This window comes from Salvelinus fontinalis, chromosome 10 (genome assembly GCF_029448725.1).
Source record: "Salvelinus fontinalis isolate EN_2023a chromosome 10, ASM2944872v1, whole genome shotgun sequence".
In the NCBI taxonomy this organism is placed as follows: domain Eukaryota; kingdom Metazoa; phylum Chordata; class Actinopteri; order Salmoniformes; family Salmonidae; genus Salvelinus; species Salvelinus fontinalis.
In genome coordinates, this window is record NC_074674.1 from 11,710,250 (window position 1) to 11,734,393 (window position 24,144).

At 40.3% G+C, this 24,144-nt stretch overlaps 3 protein-coding genes across 5 annotated transcripts in view; 2 read left to right on the forward strand and 1 right to left on the reverse strand.

Annotated features, from left to right (window-relative positions):
- Positions 1-1,315: 1,315 nt before the first annotated feature.
- On the reverse strand, positions 1,316-11,103 carry LOC129863620 (palmitoyltransferase ZDHHC12-B). 2 transcript variants are annotated; one of them, XM_055935735.1, is made up of 5 exons: positions 10,778-11,103; positions 5,343-5,482; positions 5,138-5,230; positions 3,767-3,933; positions 1,316-3,559 (listed from the first exon to the last, which is right to left on the reverse strand). In XM_055935735.1, exons 1-5 carry the CDS (start codon positions 10,815-10,817, stop codon positions 3,244-3,246), a joined length of 756 nt encoding a protein of 251 aa, XP_055791710.1. In that variant the 5' UTR covers positions 10,818-11,103; the 3' UTR covers positions 1,316-3,243. The 2 variants fall into 2 exon arrangements, with proteins under 2 accessions (XP_055791710.1, XP_055791709.1); XM_055935734.1 differs by lacking the exon at positions 10,778-11,103 and adding an exon at positions 7,386-7,899.
- Positions 10,185-19,976, forward strand: LOC129863621 (D-dopachrome decarboxylase-A-like). Its single transcript, XM_055935736.1, has 3 exons — positions 10,185-10,403; positions 18,436-18,611; positions 19,185-19,976. Exons 1-3 carry the CDS (start codon positions 10,296-10,298, stop codon positions 19,255-19,257), a joined length of 357 nt encoding a protein of 118 aa, XP_055791711.1. The 5' UTR covers positions 10,185-10,295; the 3' UTR covers positions 19,258-19,976.
- A 439-nt stretch (positions 19,977-20,415) lies between these two features.
- The window catches only part of LOC129863622 (outer dense fiber protein 2-like), a 29,008-nt gene continuing 25,279 nt past the window's right edge, over positions 20,416-24,144 (forward strand). For both annotated transcript variants that reach the window (XM_055935737.1, XM_055935738.1), the window contains exon 1: positions 20,416-20,561. In XM_055935737.1, coding sequence (XP_055791712.1) covers positions 20,559-20,561 — 3 coding nt within the window. In that variant the 5' untranslated portion in view covers positions 20,416-20,558. The remainder of the gene's footprint in view (positions 20,562-24,144) is intronic.

A 24,144-nucleotide genomic window follows, 5' to 3' on the forward strand; every position in this document is an offset into this window, starting at 1 on the left:
GCTATGAGAATAGGAAGATTCAAATCTTTTGTGAAGCATCACAGCACAGTTGAAAAATATATGGCAAATAAAAATCCGAAATGGATGATGTTGGAAGATAGATGGGAAAGGTTGAGTGGAGCTGAAGGGTGGGACTAATAACAAGATAAACAATGTAGGGCATACGGGATCTGTGAAATGTGTATAGGTGCGGAGCTATTGTGAAATAGCACAGTTACAAGTGGAAATCAAACTGGATGGACAACAGAAATAGAGGAAGGACTAAGAACAAACAAGAGAGAACTATTATAAAGTAGACTGTGTCTGTAAAATGTGTATAAGATGTATAAATTGAAGGTAAAAACAGAAATGTTTATCAGTTTACTCCAATTGGGGGATCGGTGGTAGGGTTTGCGGGGAATAATAATAAAGGTATACTCTTTAAAAAAGTATGTATGTCTATGTAGGTATGTGTATGTATATATGTGTATATGTATGCATACGTGAATGGATATATATATTTACCCCAAAAAATATGGGGGATTGGAAATGATGCAGACAATTACATTGGAAGCAACATTCTTTCCGCAATATTAAGCTGATCCACCCAACCCCCCCAAAAAAAAAAAAAAAAAAAAGTGCTTTGTTTCAAACATTGGCACCAGTGCAATAATGAGCTTTTAAATTAGTTCTAATCCAAAGGATATTGAACAGACCAGCGCTTCATAACACTACACTTCCAATCATAAAGAACCTTTGCTGTAAATTATGTTTTTACATTTATTGTAACCCTATTACGGTCTTGGATCTATCCAATTACTAACACAGATTATAGCTACTGATGTTTGTATATTTAGCCTGGGAATCCAAATTCCCATACACTAGCCTAGGAATACAGGAATTTCATCTTCATGGAGGAAACAGTCCCTGAAGATATTTTAAAACCCTTTGATGTGCATTGTGCTACTGTGTAATCAACGTATTCCACGGGTCCATCTTGGGCTGCTTTGGGCTACTTAAACATTTGAATGTAATGTTGAAACTGACATGTTCCTGAAGTACCTTTTCTAAAAGACTAGAAATTGTAAGTAAACTTTAAGAATTAGACAGTATGTAAGTTTTCCTAGGGAGTCCTTTTCATCCCATTCCAGTCATGAATATGTTGCCATCTATATATTGTATGTAATATGAATGTACATGCTTTGCTACTAAAATAAATATGCTGTGAAATACAATAGGGAAAAAATACTATTGTTTCTAGAGATGAGACATGCATCTTTTTCTTGACACAACATGAAGGAAATGTAAATTAAATATATCTACTGGACTCATGAAGCATTTTTCTGAAATAAACATTTCAATTTATTGATAGGTCTACTGCATTTCAAACAATTTCTTACAAAATTAAATATTGCATAAATGACTTTGTTCATAAACAGTTCACACTGAAATCAGCACTTACAAGACCAAACATAAATGTATATAAAATCACATCACTTATCTTTAAATTCTACTGGAAGAGCCAGAAAGATTTTCCGATACTATAAAAAGATGACAATATTACCATTATTGCTAATTTCTGTCATGTTTTTCTATGCTCTCCTATTGCACAGAGAATAAGCTAACGATTACGTTAGGGAACACACACAACATTGCACTCTTTTAAATAAGTTCTCTACGATTATTCCTAAAGTTACAAAAAACTAGATGTAAAAATCTCATGCAAACGTTTTACGTTCCAAAATGGACGTTCAAAAAGGTTGATTTGCATCAGGAGCGATAAACCTTGTTTACAAAAATAGTATGACATTCTGTCAATTGAAAAAGTGAGATGATAAATGATTTAAGTAAATGATTAAACAAGTATGGAGTTTCACCCAAGATCAGATCATTTTTCAAACCACCTCTGGTGATGGTGCAAATTGTGTGCTTCTCACATTTACTATACTTTGTAGTAATAGATAATACAATCGCAAATAAACGCAGTACTACCATTTTATAAGAGGTGCAATAATTTGTCGATGGATCATGGTACTACCAAAAATATATTGATATAACTGAATTACCATTTTAGTTACTTATTAATTTGCCAACACATGGCTGACCTTTGCTTTCATATTAACCCTGTTGCCAGGAAGCTTTGAGCTGTATTGCAGCCTTAAAACCTGACATGCCTTTTTGTACAGATTCAATAAAACGTAACTATTACAGTAAACCAGGCATTGAAAATGTGATATTCGTAACAATATTTCAATATGCAAAAATACTCAAATGGTTAAGAGGAATGTGCTTCTGGAAATCTAAGGCTGTGTAAAACACAGGTAGCCCAATTCTGATCTTTTGCCAATAATTGGTATTCTGCCCTATCAGATTATATCATTGGTCCATAATTGGGCAACAGATCAGAATTAGACTGCATGTGTAAACACAGCCTAAAGACTTGATTAACTGAGTCAATCAGCCACTTGGTGGCTACAGAGCCTCTGTCAATGCTGAGTCGATATTGGGGAAAATACACCAACAAGGAATCAAATCATGCTCTCAAGTATAGACAGTTTTACATCAACAACAGTATATGAAAGTACCTTTATCCTGTATATAACAACAGTTAGCTTATAGCTTGTTATAGCTTAGTAAACTCAGGGAATAGAAAAACAGGCCATACGTGAATTGCCTTTCTGTTAATCTATCTGTCAAGGAATTATGTGATATATTGATCTATTCTGTAAATGTCTTTCAACACATAAGAGTTCCCTTAGCTCAAATTCCTAATACTTCAGTGATATGTTTTACTCTTCACTCTTGGAAATTATTCTTTGGACAGAAGAAGGTATTGGAGTGGGTGGGAGTGTAGTGGTTGTCAAAGGCAATGGTAAGTTGGAAGGATAGGAAATAAACATAACACTAAGAATAGCACTACTATTCACAGGCTCACTGCAATGACCTTTCTTACCAAGATTGAATATCTGACCTATTTGTTTCAGTAAAACCTTTCCTGTCTTCCTGGCAAATATGTTTTTTTTTATTATGTCACTAGTCAACTGAAATAAATACCAGGTTTGCGCTAAATTCCATTGAAATCCACATATATACTAAACTTGCAAAGTTCAGTGACCAACTGAAGTAATGAGAGGAGTTCATAGTTCATTTGGATGTCTGTCTCATATAAAGATACTTCTAGAAAGGAGGATGTAAACACAATTGGAGGAATTCTAGGGAAGGAATGAAGTACTTGAGTAGACGGCGAGTTAGCTTGTTTGCTAATCAGATGGGGTCGTTGCCCTCTCTGAAGTACACTTGCTCCCACACTATGGCGTCCCCCTCGCAGAAGAAGCCCCAGAGGTTGCGCAGCGCACCGCGGTCAAACGGGTTCTCGTCGGCGCCGCAGTGCTTGAGGTAGGAGATGCGGTGGCGCGACATGAACTCCCAGGTGGTGGTGTTGAGGGAGACCAGGTAGAGGTGGGAGCCCAGGAGCAGGAGCACGGTGAGGGAGAGCACCGCCACCACCGCCGCTGTACCCAGCAGCACGCCATTGCCGCGCAGCCACAGCTGCCAGGTGGGTGCCGTGGTGAAGCCTGACCTGCGCCACAGAAAACAAGTGAGATTGGCCACACTTCTGAAACAACAGTGATAATACAGATGATTTTTGCTTCAATTTATCAAGATCTTCGATCCTGGTTGTGGTGCCCCACAGGGTGTGCAAATGTTTTTGTAAACCCTGCATTGCATACCCTGTGGGTCACCACAACAATGTATGAATGGGCTCTGCAGACCCATCTCCACTTACCAGGCCATGTGGAGGCCCCACAGCAGCACCAACAGCTGGACAGCCAGGTAGAGCACGAACCAGCGGTGGTTCCTCTCGCCCACGCAGTTCTCGATCCAGGGGCAGTGGTGGTCGTAGCGACGCACGCAGTGCTGACAGGTCTGACAGTGCTTGGATCTCATTGGCTGCTGCTTGGGCACATGAATGGGAAAGGGGGGAAGGAGGAGTTACAGAAAGCTCTTTCTGGTCATAAACTAGTCCACTGACCAGTACTCATATCATATGCCAGCAGCTTATCTTGCCATGACCATAATTGAGTGAGAGAATCTCTTAACAGTGTGAGAGCAGATGGTGTGTCTGTCAGCATCCTTGGATTACACCATCCCTCTTAATGTCACCTCAGGAATACATACACAGTAAATATACATGTAAACAGGTGTACAAGGCTCACTACTAGGCCCTTTACTGTTCACTATTTACATGAATAATGTTGGTTTGTCTCTGAATAATAATAACTGGGGCCTAAGTATATCTATGCAGAAGACACAGTTATTTATTCCTGTGCCCCCTCAGTGCAGCAGGCCATTAACAACCGTCAGCTTGGCTTTGATAAAATTCAAGAATCGCTCACCAATATTAAATTAGTGCTAAATGTAGGAGAACATCTGCACCTTGAAGGGATGCCAAATTGAACAAGTCCCTCATTATAAGTATTTAAGTATTTGGATTGATGATAAAGCTGTCTTTTAAAACACACATTGAAAAACTAACAAAGAAGCTGAGAATTACAATCAGTTTCCTTTATAGAAAGAAATGCTGCCTTACTTTTGAAAACAGGAGGAAAATTGTTCAAGCATCACTCCTGCCAGTACTTGACTATGGTGATGTAATCTACATGCATGCAGCAGCCTGTTTTAAAAAACCTTTAGAGTCAGCCTGCATTTTATCACTGGAGACAACTTTAGTACACATCATTGCCTTTTATGTAATTATGTCAGCTGGGAGTCTGTGACTACCAGAAGGGCCCAACATCAGCTACTATTTGTATATAAAGCAGCTCTCCAGAAACTCCCATACTACCTCACTTCTTAATTGGAAAGCAAGCCACCATCAGACTTGCTCTCAAGTTTCTAGAGGTTCCGCGGGTCTCCAGAGTCCAGGAAGATTGCTTTTAGTTATTGTGCCCCTAGCGCATATACATGTTATCTGTCGCTTTTGAATTTGATTTGTTGTAATGTGCAATTGTACATTTATAGTATTGTATTGCGACTGATCATGTTAATGTATTGGTCCCAGGGCACCCTTGTAAATGAGAAGCTGGTCTCAACGGTTTCCACTGGATAAATAAAGGTTAAAGACAAAAAAAAAATACTACAGTAGCCCACTCCATACCTGGAGCAGACAATGACCACAGCGCCGCTGTCGCAGAGACTTGGTTGTTGGTGGAATCATGTCCTGCGTCTCCTCAGTGATGCCAAGGGTGAACTAAAAACGCAGTACAAGTGCATAGTTGTTTAGCTGTAATGCATTTCCTGAGCATTGATATGCATTACTGTGTTCATATGTTGTGAAGTAAGCAAAACTTGGTTTGACGCACCTGTAAGTCACTACCGTCAGATAGGACAAAGCCAGGATCCATCAGTGAGACAGCAAAGTACAGCAACACCGACACAAGGACCAGCAAGACAAAGAGCACAGGTTGGATGAGCTCTCCCCTCTCCTCTTGCTTCCTCAGGTCTGCAAAACAAGAATAAATTAGCAATGTTTACTAACTAGTCGCTACTACTAAAATGTTGGATAATGAAATACGATCAAATAAATGGCCACCAAAAGGATAATAATGGAGCCTATGCATCCCATGACATTTTCACTTGCAAATAGCAATTGCTTTCTGTGACACTGCATGAAGTGCTCTAGGAATGACATACCAAGCTATACACGATCACGCAAAGGCTTACTAAGTCTATGCCAGCAGAGAGTAATAGGTCCTAAGATATGATAAGGCAGTTGTATTTATCTAAAAGTAATAAGACTATTCTTTCAAATCAATGTAACCAAAAGGTCGCAAGATCAAATCGCCGAGCTGACAAGGTAAAAATCTGTCGTTCTGCCCCTGAACATGGCCGTTAACCCACTGTTCCTAGGCCGTCATTGAATATAAGACTTTGTTCTTAACAGACTTGCCTAATTAAATAAAGGTAAAAATAAAAAAAATGAGTATATTACCCTAATTGGAGTATAGCCTTATCTTACACAGACTGTGGCTTATGAGATTAATCCAACTGTTTTGACCAATAAGGACCTTAGCTACTTTTATCAGCTACCTAATTGGCTGCTTTGTTGATCATGTTGGTGGCACTGGGATCAAAGACACTGGTAAATAACTAACCTAAGATTTATCATAATCTTTTCCAAAGGGAGCAAATAAAGCACAGCGGGCAAAACAAGCAAGGAGTTGGGCAGAGCCACGCACAAGCTAGCAAGATCCAATTGGCGCATTTTAGCATGTACTTAGGAAACAGATACTCTGAAAAGTGCGCTTGTGCAATAACTAATTTCGCTCTCGCACTCCTTCTACGCAACGCAAATTTGGCAAAGGGTTAAGTCTACAAAACTTAGCGCGCACTCTGTTCGTAACTGCCCTTTCCCACGTGGACAAAAGGAACACCTATGTGAGAATACTTTTCATTGACTACAGCTCAGCGTTCAACAGCATAGTGCCCTCAAAGCTCATCACTAAGCTAAGGACCCTGGGACTAAACACCTCCCTCTGCAACTGGATCCTGAACTTCCTGTCAGGCCGCCCCCTGGTGGTAAGGGTAGGTAACAACACATTCGCCACACTGATCCCCAACACGGGGGCCCCTCAGTGGTGCGTGCTCAGCCCCCTCCTGTACTCCCTGTTCACTCATGACTGCATGGCCAGGCACGACTCCAACACCATCATTAAGTTTGCTGATGACACACAGTGGTAGAAATTGTCAAAAAGACTCCAGTCACCCTAGTCATAGACTGTTCTCTCTACTACTACAAGGCAAGCGGTACCGGAGCACCAAGTCTAGGTCCAAAAGTCTTAACAGATTCCAACCCCAAGCCATAAGACTACCGAACAGCTTATCAAATGGCTACCCAGACTCCCCCCCCCCATGCATAGTCACTTTAACTCTACCTGCATGTACATATTACCTCGACTAATCGGTTCCCCCGCACATTGATTGACTCTACCGGTACCTTTAATTATTTGTTACATGTATTTCTTATTTATGCATTTTTTACTTAACACTTATTTTTCTTACAACTGATTTGTTGGTTAAGGGCTTGTTGTATTTGGCGCATGTGACAAATCACATTTGATTTGATTTAACAGATTCTAGTTTTGGGAACAGAAAACTGTACTGAAATCAAATTTCATTGATGAGAAAATATAGCAGATTGTCAGCCAAGTTTCATCTAGCTCCATCTTCTCCCACTTTCCTCCACGCAATGGCACTGGACTTCCTCACAAGACCATATTTGGTGATAAGTGGAAGTGTGGTTTGATGGTATGCATTACAGTGTAATAATGCATATGTCATCTATGCATTACAGCCGTGCAACGGTTACTGGCATCTGAAAATGAATTTAAATTAAGTTCACTTACCTGTATCATGTAGGAAGAGTATCAGTGTTATTACCCATGTCAGGATAACGTGCGCGGTTCTTACAATAAATCCTGACCCGAACACATTTTTGAACATCCTAGCATTTTTCAACACGGAGCAATAGACTGGTACCGGTATGCATCAGGTTACGAGAACTGGCCTACTATAGTTAGCTAACAAAAATGCATTTAGCTAACTAGCCTTTATCACCATCGTCCCACATAACCGTAGCTAACGGTCAGCGTTACTGTATCCAGTTATCTTGCCAACTAGCTCGAGGTTTCTCTCCAAATGGCGACTGGAATGGTCTAACATGAACTAAACTCCGAAATTAACATACCAAGCTTGCTGGTTAGACACATACAACCTTAAAACGAATGTGCTAGCTACATTTATTCCTAGTCACCAAAATAGCATTCAATCATTTTCGCTCTAATAATTATCATCAGAACGTCTCTGAAGGGCTGCAATATTATTGTCCAGGGTTGCTGGCGTTCCTTCGGATACGTTAATTCTATTGGTCATTGCATTCACGTGGTACATGTAATGTATGACATCATTGTGTACATATTTTTGCTGTGTTCATGTGCTCTCAGAATTTCAGAACACTGACCGGGAAAGTCGTTCAGCATTTATGGGCTATCTAAAATAGCTACAATGCTGTTTATTATAAAACTTCCAAAGTTTTATAATAAAACTCAGAAATATGAGTTGAACATACCAACAACAATAAAGTGTAACAGTAGGCTACTGTACTGGAAACTGAATCATGTTACCAGAGACGAAGCCACGCCATGGCAGGGCAAGGCTGGGCAGATGCCCCACCCAATCAGACTGGCTTAAAATATATATACAACAAATATATATATACACTGCTCAAAAAAATAAAGGGAACACTTAAACAACACCATGTAACTCCAAGTCAATCACACTTCTGTGAAATCAAACTGTCCACTTAGGAAGCAACACTGATTGACAATAAATTTCACATGCTGTTGTGCAAATGGAATAGACAAAAGGTGAAAATTATAGGCAATTAGCAAGACACCCCCAAAACAGGAGTGATTCTGCAGGTGGTGACTACAGACCACTTCTCAGTTCCTATGCTTCCTGGCTGATGTTTTGGTCACTTTTGAATGCTGGCGGTGCTTTCACTCTAGTGGTAGCATGAGACGGAGTCTACAACCCACACAAGTGGCTCAGGTAGTGCAGTTCATCCAGGATGGCACATCAATGCGAACTGTGGCAAAAATGTTTGCTGTGTCTGTCAGCGTAGTGTCCAGAGCATGGAGGCCCTACCAGGAGACAGGCCAGTACATCAGGAGACGTGGAGGAGGCCGTAGGAGGGCAACAACCCAGCAGCAGGACCGGTACCTCCGCCTTAGTGCAAGGAGGTGCACTGCCAGAGCCCTGCAAAATGACCTCCAGCAGGCCACAAATGTGCATGTGTCTGCTCAAACGGTCAGAAACAGACTCCATGAGGGTGGTATGAGGTCCCGACGTCCACAGGTGGGGGTTGTGCTTACAGCCCATCACCGTGCAGGACGTTTTGCATTTGCCAGAGAACACCAAGATTGGCAAATTCGCCACTGGCGCCCTGTGCTCTTCACAGATGAAAGCAGGTTCACACTGAGCACATGAGCACATGTGACAGACGTGACAGAGTCTGGAGACGCCGTGGAGAACGTTCTGCTGCCTGCAACATCCTCCAGCATGACCGGTTTGGCGATGGGTCAGTCATGGTGTGGGGTGGCATTTCTTTGTGGGGCCGCACAGCCCTCCATGTGCTCGCCAGAGGTAGCCTGACTGCCATTAGGTACCGAGATGAGATCCTCAGACCCCTTGTGAGACCATATGCTGACACATGCACATTTGTGGCCTGCTGGAGGTCATTTTGCAGGGCTCTGGCAGTGCACCTCCTTGCACTAAGGCGGAGGTACCGGTCCTGCTGCTGGGTTGTTGCCCTCCTACGGCCTCCTCCACGTCTCCCGATGTACTGGCCTGGCTCCTGGTAGCGCCTGCATGCTCTGGACACTACGCTGACAGACACAGCAAACCTTTTTGCCACAGTTCGCATTGATGTGCCATCCTGGATGAACTGCACTACCTGAGCCACTTGTGTGGGTTGTAGACTCCGTCTCATGCTACCACTAGAGTGAAAGCACCGCCAGCATTCAAAAGTGACCAAAACATCAGCCAGGAAGCATAGGAACTGAGAAGTGGTCTGTGGTCACCACCTGCAGAATCACTCCTGTTTTGGGGGGTGTCTTGCTAATTGCCTATAATTTCCACCTTTTGTCTATTCCATTTGCACAACAGCATGTGAAATTTATTGTCAATCAGTGTTGCTTCCTAAGTGGACAGTTTGATTTCACAGAAGTGTGATTGATTTGGAGTTACATTGTGTTGTTTAAGTGTTCCCTTTATTTTTTTGAGCAGTGTATTTGATTTGTCTCTTGACTAATCAAACATTTTGAAAAATGCAGTAGAAGGTTCCTGGGATCTAATTGGTTATATCACAATCATATGGTACCACTACCCTTAACCACACCGCTAACCTTATGCCTAATATACATTGAATTAAAATGGAACCATTTCCACTTACCATATTTGACCTTAGAACATCTTAAAATTCAAATGTATGCAAATGTCACTTAAATATGAAAAAATATGAATCATTGTTCATGTTTAGACAACATGTTTTCCTATATCATGAATAAATTCAAGTTACTGAGACTTTTTGCTATTAGTGGGGGACTTTTATTTAGAACATTTCCGAAATTCCGTGACACGGAAGTACTTTTCTCCCCCCAATGAAGAGACGTACTTTCCGGAGCAAAGTCAAATTTGCTGCAAATTGACCTCCCTAGCCTTCTCATCTGAAAGAACGGCCTCTTTACAAAATCATCATGCCGTTCATTGATTTAGAAAGTAATTTACCTGAGAGTACGTTTTCTGAGGATTTCTTGAAAAAACTATGCTCCAAAACAGCCGCTGTTCTAGGGAAACCCGAAGAGGTGAGTAGGCTACTGCATCAAGAATTTTACTGAGTGAAGTTAAGTTTAGCCTCACTCCATATGTCTGCCTTTGATACATTGCATTGTTTAGATTACTGTTAGCTAGCTGTAGCCTAGTTGTCGAACTCAAGCCTTGCCGTCTACAGTATTGAATGGGCTAGCTGTAGCCTTACTCACGAGAACTTAAGGCATTCTACCGTATCCCAAGGGTTCTCAGCTATAAGCACCGCTTACCAGTGGGACCATGTGAACTACAATCCCGACGCTCTGTTTTAACATTTGGAAACGTAAATAATAATTGCGTGCAATACTTTCCTCGAAACATGGAACTTGTCTTTCATATAAGCGAGAAAGAATCTTAAAAAAACACTTACTGTGTAGCAGGTTTGCACAGATCCATACGGCTGTGTGCATCGAGCTGATGAACAAGGATTCTGCTACACTTCTTCCATAGTTACACTTACACACAGCTGTTCGATCATGCAAGATAGCTTATTAGCACAGGTGGTCGCCTCTGTCTTGTCAGTCTTCCGTCAACAAGCGCTGTAAAATAGATGTCCGTGTGCGAACACTAACTCTATAAAGGTGTGCATTTGAACCTTTTATTTTTTTTTTGAAAGTTATTTCTCGCCTATATGTTCCTTATATTGCCAAAACCGTATCGCAAGCAATGCGTGTTAACTTTCAGCCTGAGCGTTGGCAATGTTGCCAACTCCTCAATAAAGAAAGTAGCTATTGGCTGTCCTAAATGACGTCATCGCCCAATTTGCATAATTAGCCATGTGCATGTAATTGTGATGGGCGCTGTAGGAGAGAGAAATAACGTCGTGGGAGAGACAAAAAGTGAGTAAAAACACCCTAAATATGTTTAGAACTACCAATGAACTTTCTTCTGTTGATTCTTGTTTTTTTTATGTCACAATTCCAACCCTCCTCCTTTATCCGGGCTTGGGACCTGCAAAAGTGACCCAAAAGAGACACTGGCGGAGTTACTTTGTTTTTTATTTTATTTTTCTAAATTTGGTTTGGTTTTTAACCATATGGTCCACTTAGGAGCCTACAACAAGTCACAGTAAAACATGAAAATTTTTAACCATAACATTTTTTTGTATACAATCTAAATGGACCAAAAAGAGACAATAGAAAAAACTGTCAATGGCAATGTGAGAAAATTATGGTAACTAGTCTGGCCCTAATTCAGGTTGTTGGCACACACCTTGATTATCTGTAATGGTTTCTCCCCACAGTTGGTCTCATAAATGGCCTTGTAGGCCTCCCTGCGCTTTGGAGACACTGAAAACCAGTTATAAGTCTCTCGTACCAAGTACTCCACACTACAGGGTATGGTGTCATTGGAAGCATGACTTACAGCAAGCTGCAGAGAGTGGCACACACAGCGAATAAGAACCAGATATTTGAGGCCATACTCCTCCTTCAGCACTTTATGGACCCCATTGTTAATCCCCGTCATAACAGAGGCATTGTCAGTCCCTATCCCCAGGAGTTTCTCTTTTTTAAAACAACACTTCTCGAGGAAAGCCACAACAGCACGGGCTATAGATTTGGCATCTCCTCCCTCCAACTCTTCAAGCCCCAGAAATGTTGATACAATTGTCTGCTTGGTGTCACTAAAGTACCTTATCACAACCCCCAGGTATTTGGAAACACTTACATCCGTGGACTCATCGAGGAGAAGGCTGAAACGCTGGTCACCCACATCTGCAACCAACTTTTTCAGAAAGTATGGTGCTAGAACACCATTAATAATTTCTGTGCACTTTGTCCTGTGCATTTTGAAGTGGGTAGCAGCAGTGGAGTCTGAAAAGCAGCTCTACATGCTTCTCCAATGTGATCACATGCCAGCATGGAACAGTGTTCAGCGATAGCTAATGCCATGGTGACCTCAGCCTTTTTTGCAGTCAATTTTTTTAAACCATAAATGGCAGCTTGTTTTGGGTGGAACTGTTATAAGGCTTTGCCTTTTGAGTATGTTTTTGAGTTGTCATTTTTTTACATCACTGTTTGGTGTAGAAATCAGCCTTACAATACAGGCAGTATGCCCGTGAATCATCTCCAATAAACGGCTTCAACCAGCCTTTGAATTCAGGGTTTGATTCCCACTCCTTTCTGTATTTTTGAGTGTACAGTTTAGACTGAGACATGATGAGCTAGCCAGCTAGATGTTTAGCTTATGTCACAGATAGGCACACACACAGTGGACAAGGTGAGTGACTGAGGCTGTGTGAGTCAAATGCAGTGATTTATTTTAGACAAAGAACATTTTACATTTACATGGGTGGGATCAGCCAGCGGCGGCTTCCCGCATGCGCGATTCAGTTGCAGTCTGGACGTGGAGGGGTGAACATCTCCTGCTCTGACTGCAGCTGGGAGGGACTGGTGGGGCCCACGGCAGCACCTGCTGCTCGTTGAGAAGAATAAGAACGATACGTGCTTTCACGTCAGAGTCTCCAAAAGTCTCCAATAACACCAGAAAAAGTTGCTAGATTTGTCGCTAGTCGATATTTTAGAAAATGTGTTGCTAGAGGGATCTGAATACTCGCTAAATATAGCGACAAAGTCCCTAAGTTGGCAACACTGAGCGTCGGGACTCTTAAATAATCACACCCCCTTGACATAACACATTGTATTGTGTTACAAGGTGGGATTCAAATTGTTTTAATTTAAGAAGAAAAAATATCTAAACGATATACTCGAATTCAAACATTCGTCAAATAATTATGAAAAATAACACTCATGTTTACATAAGTATTCATCCCCTGAGTCAATGTGACAAGTTAGAATCACCTTTTGAGTCTTTCTGGGTAAGTCTCTAAGAGCTCGCACATCTGGGTTTTACAATATTTGCACATTATTCTTTAAAAAATTCTTCAAGCCCTGTCAAGTTGGTTTTTCATCATTGCTCGACAGCCATTTTAAGTCTTGCCATAGATTTTCAAGCTGATTTAAGTCCAAACTGTAACTAGGCCACTCAGGAACATTCAAAGTCATCTTGGTAACCAACTGTATATTTGACCTTGTATTTTCGGTAATTGTCCTGCTGAAAGGTGGATGTCTCCCAGTGTCTGTTGGAAAGATGACTGAACCAAGTTTTCCTCTAGGATTTTGCCTGTGCTTAGCTCTTTTCCATTTATTTTTATCCTAAAAAACTCCCTAGTCCTTGCTGATGACAAGCATACCCATAACATGAAGCAGCCACCCGCATGCTTGAAAATATGAAGAGTGGTAGTCATTGTGTTGGATTTTCCCCAAACACGTGTTGTATTGAGGACATGAAGTTAATTTGTTTTCCCAATTTATTGTAGTTTTTCTTTAGTTCCTTTTAGTGCTGACACCAATTCGTCGATAGGCTGTTGGTCAACCAAGATATTTTGTTAATTGAGCAGTAGCATATATACTACATTAACAAAAGTATGTGGACATCTGCTCTTCAAACATCTCATTCTAAAATCATTGGCATTAATATGGAATTGGTCCCCCTATTTTCTGCTATAACAGCCTCTACTCTTCTGGGAAGGCTTTCCACTAATGTTGGAACATTGCTGCAGGGACTTGCTTCCATTCAGCCACGAGCATTAGTAAGGTCGGGCACTGATGTTGGGCGATTACGCCTGGCTCGCAGTTGGCGTTCCAATTCATCCCAAAGGTGTTCGATAGGGTTGAGGTCAGGGCTCTGTGCAGGCCAGTCAAGTTCTTCCACACTGATCTTGACAAACCATTTCTGTATGGACCTCGCTATGTGCACGGGGGCATTGTCATGCTGAAACAGGAAAAGATCCCCCCCCATGTTGCCACAAAGTTGTAAGCACAGAATCGTCTAGACCCGCCTTTCTTAAAGTATGGGACCCGTTAATGGTGGGTCGCGACGTGTCAGTGTACATTTTATAATTGTTTCATTAATTACTGGAATTGATTTGGCCATGTGCATCTGTGCTCTCTCTCTTTCTGCTTAACACAGAATTTCTCATTTGGATCCCATGATAAAAAAGTTAAGAACCCCTGGTCTAGACTGTCATGGTACCATGACAGTCAATGTGCCCGAACCATGAAAAACAGCTCAAGACCATTATTCCTCCTCCAACAAACTTTATAGTTGGCACTATGCATTCAGGCACATTGAAAGTCACTGAGCTCTTCAGTAAGGCCATTCTAATGACAATGTTTGTCTATAGGGATTGCATGGCTGTGTGCGCAATTTTTTTTTTTTTTTTTATTTTTTTTTTTACACCTGTCAGCAACAAGTGTGGCTGAAGTAGCAGAATCCACTCATTTGAAGGGGTGTCCACATACAAAAGTATATGTAAAATATACAGCACCAGTCAAAAGTTGACACCTACTCATTCCAGGGTTTTTCTTTATTTTTACTATTTTCTACATTGTTGTGTTACAAAAAATATATATAACTCACACACACACATACAGTTGAAGTCGGAAGTTTACATACACTTAGGTTGGAGTCATTAAAACACATTTTTCAACCACTCCACAAATTTCTTGTTAACAAACTATAGTTTGGGCATTTTGTTTAGGACATCTACTTTATGCATGACACAGGTAATTTTTCCAACAATTGTTTACTGACAGATTATTTCACTTATAATTCACTGTATCACAATTCCAGTGGGTCAGATGTTTTACACTAAGTTGACTGTGCCTTTAAACAGCTTGGAAAATTCCAGAAAATGATTTCATGGCATTAGAGGCTCCTGATAGGCTAATTGACATAATTTGAGTAAATTGGAGGTGTACCTGTGGATGTATTTCAAGGCCTACCTTCAAACCCAGTGCCTCTTTCCTTGACATCATGGGAAAATCAAAATAAATCAACCAAGACCTCAGCAAAAAAATTGTAGACCTCCACAAGTCTGGTTCATCCTTGGGAGCAATTTCCAAATGCCTGAAGGTACCACGTTTATCTGTACAAACAAGCAAGTTTAAACACCATGGGACCACGCAGCCGTCATACCGCTCAGGAAGGAGATGTGTTCGGTCTCCTAGAGATGAACATACTTTGGTGCGAAAAGTGCAAATCAATCCCAGAACAACAGCAAAGGACCTTGTGAAGATGCTGGAGGAAACGGGTACAAAAGTATCTATATCCACAGTAAAGCAAGTCCTATATCGACATAACCTGAAAGGCCGCTCAGCAAGGAAGAAGCTACTGCTCCAAAACCACCATAAAAAAGCGAGACTACGGTTTGAAACTGCACATGGGAACAAAGATCGTACTTTTTGGAGAAATGTCCTCTGGTCTGATGAAACAAGAATAGAACTGTTTGGCCATAATGACCATTGTTATGTTTGGAGGAAAAAGGGGGAGGCTTGCAAGCCGAAGAACACCATCTCAATCGTGAAGCACGGGGGTGGCAGCATCATGTTGTGGGGGTGCTTTGCTGCAGGAGGGACTGGTGCACTTCACAAAATAGATGGCATCATGAGGGAGTAAAATGATGTGGATATATTGAAGCAACATCTCAAGACATCAGTCAGGAAGTTAAAGCTTGGTTGCAAATGGGTCTTCCAAATGGACAATGACCCTAAGCATAGTTCCAAAGTTGTGGCAAAATGGCTTCAGGACAACAAAGTCAAGGTATTGGGGTGGCCATCACAAAGCCCTGACCTCAATCCTAACGAAAATGTGTGGCTAGAACTGAAAAGGCGTGTGCGAGCAAGGAGTTCTAGAAACCTGACTCAGATACACCAGCTCTGTCAGGAGGAATGGGCCAAAATATCACCCAACTTATTGTGGGAAGCTTGTGGAAGGCTACCTGAAATGTTTGACCCAAGTTAAACAATTTAAAAGGCAATGTTAACATACACTCAATTAGTAGTTGGTAACTTCTGACCCACTGGAAATGTGATGAAAGAAAAAAGCTTAAATAAGTAATTCTCTACTATTATTCTGACATTTCACATTCTTAAAATAAAGTGGTGGTCCTAACTGAACTAAGACTGGATTAAATGTCAGGAATTGTGAAAAACTGAGTTTTTAAATGTGTTTGGCTAAGGTGTATGTAAACTTCCGACTTCAACTGAATATTGTTCTTCAAAGTAGCCACCCTTAGCCTTGATGACAGTTTTTCACACGCTTGGCATTCTCTCAATCAGCTTCATGAGGTAGTCACCTGGAATGCATTTCAATTAACAGGTGTGCCTTGTTAAATTGTGGAATTTCCTTAATGCGTTTGAGCCAATCAGTTGTGTTACGACAAGGTAGGGTGGTATACAGAAGATAGCCCTATTTGGTTAAAGACCAAGTCTGTATTATGGAACAGCTCAAATAAGCAAAGAGAAATGACAGTCCATCATTACTTTCAGACATTAAGGTGAGTCTATCTGGAAAATTTCAAGAACTTTGAACGTTTCTTCAAGTGCAGTCGCAAAAACCATCAAGCGCTATGATTAATCTGGCTCTCATGAGGACCGCCATAGGAAAGGAAGACCCAGAGTTACCTCTGCTGCAGAGGATAAGTTCAGTAGAGTTACCAGCCTCAGAAATTGTAGCCCAAATAAATTCTTCAGAGTTCAGTCTTGGAGTTCCCACAAATGCTGAGCACTTGTTGGCTGCTTTTCCTCCACTCTGTGGTCTAACTGATGGCTTTATAGGCTATTTTTACATAGTTGGCAATAGAAGTAACTTTTTCGGTTTGTCATTTAGCTTTGGATAGAATTTTGATTAACCACAGGCTACTTCATTTCTTAAAGTCTTCGTATTACAGGCAACTGCAGGAGACTAACGGTAGAATCTGAGAAAGCCGGAGGAGGATTGTAGGGACAGGTTTTCTTGGTCTCTGGCTCTATTGATTCATTTGTGTCTTATTTCATCAGAAAAAGAAGAAACCCGCACACTGCTCTTGATAGTATCACTGCTCTTTAGTAAGCTTTACGTATCGGTCTCACAGCCTTTGTCAGAGAGTTTGTTTTATTTCATCAAACAGTGCACTCATTAAAGCATCAGACAAGCTCCATGATTTATATAGTTGATTTTATTCAAATACAGGGTGTGTGTATATGTGGAAAAATACACGTTTTAAAATTTCAACCAATTAATTGGTCGACTAAGATTTTTTTTTTTTGTCAGACAGCCCTAGTGCCTTATTGCAAACAGGATGCAAGTTTTGGAATATTTGTATTCTGTACAGGCTTTGTTCTTTTCACACTGTCATTTAGGTTAGTATTGTGGAGTAACTACAATGTTGTTGATCCATCCTCAGTTTTCTCCTATCACAGCCATTAAACTCTAACTGTTTTAAAGTCACCATTGGCCTCATGGTGAAATCTCCGAGCGGTTTCCTTCCTCTCCGGCAAGTGAGTTAGGAAGGACGCATGTATCTTTGTATGTGACTGGGTGTATTGATACACCATCCAACGTGTAATTAATAGCTTCACCGTGGCCTTCTTTGCGAGCCATTGGAAAAACTCCCTGGTCTTTGTGGTTGAAACTGTGTTTGAAATTCACTGCCCGACTGAGGGACCTTAGATAATTGTGGGGTACAGAGATAAGGTAGTCATTCAAAAATTATTTTTAACACTTACTGCACACAGTGCAAGTTATTATATGACTTGTTAAACACATTTTTACTCCTGTACTTATTTAGGCATGCCTTAACAAAGGGGTTGAATAGTTATTTTTTTTTTTTCACCTTTATTTAACCAGGTAGGCAAGTTGAGAACAAGTTCTCATTTACAATTGCGACCTGGCAATTGACTCAAGACATTTCAGTGTTCCATTTGGAAACATTTCTAAAAACATAACTCCACTTTGACATCATGGGGTATTGTGTGAAGGCCAGTGGCACAAAATCTCAACTTAATCCATTTTAATTTCAGGCTGTAACACCACACAATGTGGAAAAAGTCAAGGGTGTTAATACTTTCTGAAGGCACTGTAGTTGGCGACTATGAAGGTTTTAACTCCAGTGTCCATATTTAAATACTTAGATATAGCCTAGCTAGATAATTCTATTCAAAAATGGTGCTTGTGTGTATTTTATGTTGTCTGTTTCCCATGCAGAGAATGATGTTGGTGGTGAAACCAGGACTGCCAATGCTCATGGGTGGAACTTGTGCTCCTTGCGTGATACTGTCCGTGTCCGCCATCGATGTCACTGACACTGCTGAGAAGAACAAGAAACACAGTGCCAATATCTTCCCTTTCCTTACAGGAGAACTTGGACTTACTGAAGACCGGTTAGAAGCTGATTATGCTACAAATCATTCATTTATTTTTTAGCTTAGTACTATCCTCTACTGCAGAGCTTTGGCTCTGTTCTAATGACAGAAAAATATGTTTTATGCATAAGTTAAGAGGATTTTGCATTTCTGCATTGGTGCGGATAAAGGGCAGTATGTCATGATGCCTTATCTCAGATTGAAAGATGGAGTGTCTCTGTATGTCAGTTCCTGTACACTGCAAGTTCCTGTACCCAGCTTGCCTGCAGACTCTTTAGAGCCCAACTCAACTTTGACTCAAACAGATGAAAAATTGCAGTTATCTATTATGCCATGGTGTGTCTGGATTTATGGACAGTTCATATGTCTAGGTTATTATTACCATGAGGTATTGATTATAGCCTAACTACCTATGCCTGTAAGGGGTTGCACAGGAGATCTTGCAACACCATATAGCATTCAAAGTATGTATTGACTTTATATTGCATAAATAGAATATTGCATTTAGTAGATTTAAATTATAGCCACATGGCCTTCTGTATATGGTTTTCAATACACTAATCTAATTGTAGGTGAACTTGTATTCCACAGGGTCATGATCAGGTTCTACGCACTGGAGCCACATCAGGTTGGAAAGAAAGGAACTGTTATGAGTTACCTGTAGGAGGAACTTTCTGCGCCAGAATGACTTCACACATCTGTTCCACAACAGATACCATCGGAGAGAACAAACCCTGGCAGTAGGTTTCCACCACTCATTTGGACATGACATACCATATGACAAAGACCTGTATTGAATTGTATCACTTTGGTATTTGACCCCATGAATCCATGCCCTGGAAATGCATGAATTTATATTTACATAGGGCCACACATTTGACAAGCTAGATGATATAAGAATATATTCATGTTTGATTAGAGGAAATGTAAACCAATGGACCTTTATTCAAAGCTATTACTATGTAATTTCACCTATTCATTTCATATCTCAACCATCTGATAATGTGGTTGAGATTTTTTTCCTGCTATGTTTTGTTAGTAAGAACCACAATGACTAGCATAGATGATAGACTAGTATTAACAGTAAATCTTTTTTTTTATTTTTTATTTAAAGTACGTACTGTGCAATGGAATTCAGGTAAATGTCAATGGCAGCTGTGAAACACCATTCTATGCATTTGTTAAGAGTATAGAAGTAGATAAGGACATACGTGTTGCATTGGACTAACATGCACTCTGTATTTGTGAAGGACTGTGCTTAGTAAATGTACATATAATGTATTCCTTTCAATTTCAGTCCTGTTAATATATAAGTATCAAGTAAATGTTGTGAAGGCTTTGCTGTACAATTAGTCATACTAGAAGTAAAAGTACTTAAAATCCTGTGTCCCGCATGACTAAATTATTTACTGGATTTAATGTCTTGCCAATATTTCTTTACACTCAACAGGAAGAGTGGAAGGGTTTTAAAATAATACAAGGTGCAGTAAAATGTGACATTGAACAGCTAGATATTTAGGAAAAGTGGACTGTAAATATGTATATAGCGTTATTTTATTGTTGCTCTTATTTATTTAGTAAATATTTTCTTAAGTCTTATTCTTAACTCTGCATTGTTGGTTAAGGCCTTGTAAGTAAGCAATTCACGGTAAGGTCTACACCTGCGGTATTCGGCGCGTTTGAAAAATAAAATGTGATTTGATTTGATTTGGAGGAACCCGTTGCTACCGACAACGTGGAACAGAACTCCACCAAACGTCAGCCCTTTGCTCCATTCACAGACCAGCAAAGTTTTGAATGAGCCAATCACCTACCGGAACGCTAGTCTACCGGAAGAATGGTGTTTTGGAGGACGCTTTGCCCACTGTCTTTGCTTTACCTTTTGAATGAAATGGTAGCTAGCTACGTAAAATAAATGTCACGATATCCATAAACCACAATTTCGACGAATATTTGGATTGTCACATGGTGAGTTACTTCTGGTGTTCTTAAAGGTACTTAAACAATTGGTTATTTAGCTAATAAATGCGTACACATCGCAGTCTCCTTAGCGTAAACTCTGTTTAGCCAAAGCCCGTGGTTTAGCTTGCCATCTAACGTTAGCTAGTTACCACACATTACTGCATTTCTTTAGCTATTTATATCTGTCTAGCTTACTAGATAGGGGCTATCTTACTAACTACTTATATTTTGATTGGCAGTTACAAGCGCCTGCTCAACAAGTTGCAGCTTCAGTCTGACAAATTGGATTGTATTGGGAAGGAAGAGGTGGAACTGCAGTAACTTTAGCACACTGGCTTCAGTTTACGCTGAAGCCAAAATCAAACGAAAAGTGTTTATTTTTACGAGCGTGTACACGCTGGAATTAGAATGTACCGAACTGAATGAGAGAGAACAGACGGTCCGCGAGCGTCAACACCGCCATGTAACGTTACTTCAAATTAGAAAGCAAGTCTATTTCTCTCGCGTCAACGTTAAGTAATGCAGGCAGAGTGAGCGGATAAATGGTCAGAAAATGTACATTGTGCATTGTTATGTCTGGAATTGTGACATGTATATTTAAGAAGTGTATATTTAGTGTTGATAAGTTTAGCTGCCAGTCCCAATAATACATATTTTAAAGCAATAAATGTATGCCTATGTCGATATCGAACACAGGCATATGGCCTATGCAGGCTAGGGCAGGGAAACTCGAGGAACTCCGTTTAAGAGAGAATACTGTTATGTAGAAAGAACAAGACTATCTACATTCTTTATAAACTGCTAGGTTGTATTAGCTATAACTCTCCTCACCTTCTTGGGTCAACATAACAGGAGACGGGTACAGTGGCGGTCAGGGGCGTTTAAGATGAGGGAGAACAAAACATATTTTATGAGCTTGGCCTTATTTAGATTACAGCATATTGGATGACTGTCATTCATATCCCATTCACCCAGTTCAATGTAAAAGGTTTGGGCTACTACATGATACTGAAATGATCCCTTTACCCATCAAGGGGTTGCTACAACCTAGCCTATGAATGAAAGTTTACAACGTAGGTAAACAAAGGTTGAGAGAAACATTTGCGTTGACAGACAGTGACACATTCAATACTGCCTTGCACACTCTTGCCTTCATCTAACTGATCTAGGGTGTAATCATTAGTCCAACAGTTGCAAACGAGTTTCCATTGGACAAATTCAGGTATGTTTATCTCAGTTTCGTTCCATTTGCATTCATTTAAGAAATGTTTTTCAACAGAATCGGAAGGAATGAATACTCCCCTGATAACGCGTAAACACAGTGCACTTTCATAGAAGCCACATTGTGTTCCTTCTCTCATCTATGCGCTCTCCTCTCACCTTTTCCATTCACTTCTGGACTTCAATGCACAACACATCAGCTGCATTTGACCAGGCAAAAAAACCTTTCCAAGCCATATCATAACTGCTACAGACAGCCTACATTGTTGTCACCATATTAGCTAAAGTAACATCAATCAACATAGCTAATAGAACTAACAGGTTAGTAAACCTGCTACAATAATGCAGTAATGTTAGTGTACAGTCAGTAAGCAGTTTATCACTTAAACCAGGAGGCCCCGGTGGCAATTAGTCAAACCAAAAGCTTACCTTGAATTGGAATAGTTCCAGTGTTGTGTTGGATAGTCATAACCAGCTAGCTAACATAGCATCCCTCTGTTTGAATAGGCAAAACTAGCTAGCTGCATTTACTAGCTAAATAATTGAAACGGAAAGTTTAAAAAGAAGACAATCTCTCTTCATTTTGGAAGAGGTGAATTTGTTCAAAACTGTTCAACTATTGTCTTTCTCTCTCTTTGAGTCAACTACTCACCACATTTTATGTACTGCTGTGCTAGCTAGCTGTAGCTTATGCTTTCAGTACTAGATTCTAGACGTCGACTGATTATGATTTTTCAACGCCGATACCGATTATTGGAGGACCAAAAAAAGCTGATACCAATTAATCGGGCGATTTTCATATATATATATTGTATATATATATATATTTGTAATAATGACAATTACAATACTGAATGAACACTTTTATTTCAACATAATACATAAATAAAAATCTATTTAGTCTCAAATAAATAAACATGTTCAATTTGGTTTAAATAATGCAAGAACAGTGTTGGAGAAGAAAGTAAAAATGTGCCATGTAAAAAGGCTAACGTTTAAGTTCCTTGCTCAGAACATGAGAACATATGAAAGTTGGTGGTTCCTTTTAACATGAGTCTTCAATATTCCCAGTTAAGAAGTTTTAGGTTGTAGGCGTCAACTATTTCTCTCTATACCATTTGTATTTCATATACCTTTGACTATTGGATGTTCTTATAGGCACTTTAGTATTGCCAGCCTAATCTCGGGAGTTGATAGGCTTGAAGTCATAAACAGCGTTGTGCCTACAGCATTGCTAAGAGCTGCTGGCAAACGCAGTAAAATGCTGTTTGAATGAATGCTTACGAGCCTGCTCCTGCCTACCACCGCTCAGTCAGGCTGCTCTATCAAATATCAAATCATAGACTTAATTATAATAAATACACAGAAATACGAGCCTTTGGTCATTAATATGGTCAAATCCGGAAACCTTCATTTCGAAAACAAAACGTTTACTCTTTCAGTGAAATACGGAACCGTTTTCTTTTTTATCGAACGGGTGGCAACCCTAAGTCTAAATGTTGCTGTTACATTGCACAACCTTCAATGTTATGTCATAATTATGTAATATTCTGGCAAATTAATTGCGGTCTTTGTTAGGAAATGGTCTTCACACAGTTCGCAACGAGCCAGGTGGCCCAAACTGCTGCACATACCCTGACTTTGTTTGCACTGAACACAAGAGAAGTGGCACAATTTCCGTTGTTAATATTGCCTGCTAACATGCATTTATTTTAACTAAATATGCAGGTTTAAAAAAATATACTAATATACTAAAATATACTAATAATAAACGTTTAAACCCCCCAGTGGGTCAGACGTTTACATACGCTCAATTAGTATTTGGGAGCATTGCCTTTTAAATTGTTTAACTCAAACATTTCGGGTTGCCTTCCATAAGCTTTCCACAATAAGTTGGGTGAATTTTGGACCATTCCTACTGACAGCTGGTGTAACGGAGTCAGGCCTCCTTTCTCGCACACGCTTTTTCAGTTCTGCCCACAAATTTTCTATGGGATTGAGGTCAGGACTTTGTGATGGCCACTCCAATACCTTGACTTTGTTGTCCTGAACCCATTTTGCCACAACTTTGGAAGTATGCTTAGGGTCATTGTCCATTTTGCAAACAAGCTTTAACTTTCTGACTGATGTCTTGAGATGTTGCTTCAATATATCCACATAATTTTACACCCCCATGATGCCATCTATTTTATGAAGTGCACCAGTCCCTCCTGCAGCAAAGCACCCCCACAACATGATGCTGCCACCCCCGTGCTTCACGGTTGGGATGGTGTTCTTTGGCTTGCAAGCCTCCCCCGTTTTCCTCCAAACATAACGATGGCCATTATTTCTATTTATTTTATTTCACCAGGTAGGCTAGTTGAGAACA

What these genes read in the sequence shown, in the direction of transcription:
- LOC129863620 (XM_055935734.1), bottom strand. Translation starts at nt 7,482, where the DNA reads ATGTTCAAAAATGTGTTCGGGTCAGGATTTATTGTAAGAACCGCGCAC. An exon ending in GTGGTCATTGTCTGCTCCAG is followed by an intron (nt 3,934 to 5,137) that starts GTATGGAGTGGG and finishes GTGCCCAAGCAG; the next exon opens with CAGCCAATGAGATCCAAGCA. An exon ending in TGGGGCCTCCACATGGCCTG is followed by an intron (nt 3,560 to 3,766) that starts GTAAGTGGAGAT and finishes TCTGTGGCGCAG; the next exon opens with GTCAGGCTTCACCACGGCAC.
- LOC129863621 (XM_055935736.1), top strand. Translation starts at nt 10,296, where the DNA reads ATGCCGTTCATTGATTTAGAAAGTAATTTACCTGAGAGTACGTTTTCT. An exon ending in TTCTAGGGAAACCCGAAGAG is followed by an intron (nt 10,404 to 18,435) that starts GTGAGTAGGCTA and finishes TTTCCCATGCAG; the next exon opens with AGAATGATGTTGGTGGTGAA. An exon ending in CTTGGACTTACTGAAGACCG is followed by an intron (nt 18,612 to 19,184) that starts GTTAGAAGCTGA and finishes TGTATTCCACAG; the next exon opens with GGTCATGATCAGGTTCTACG.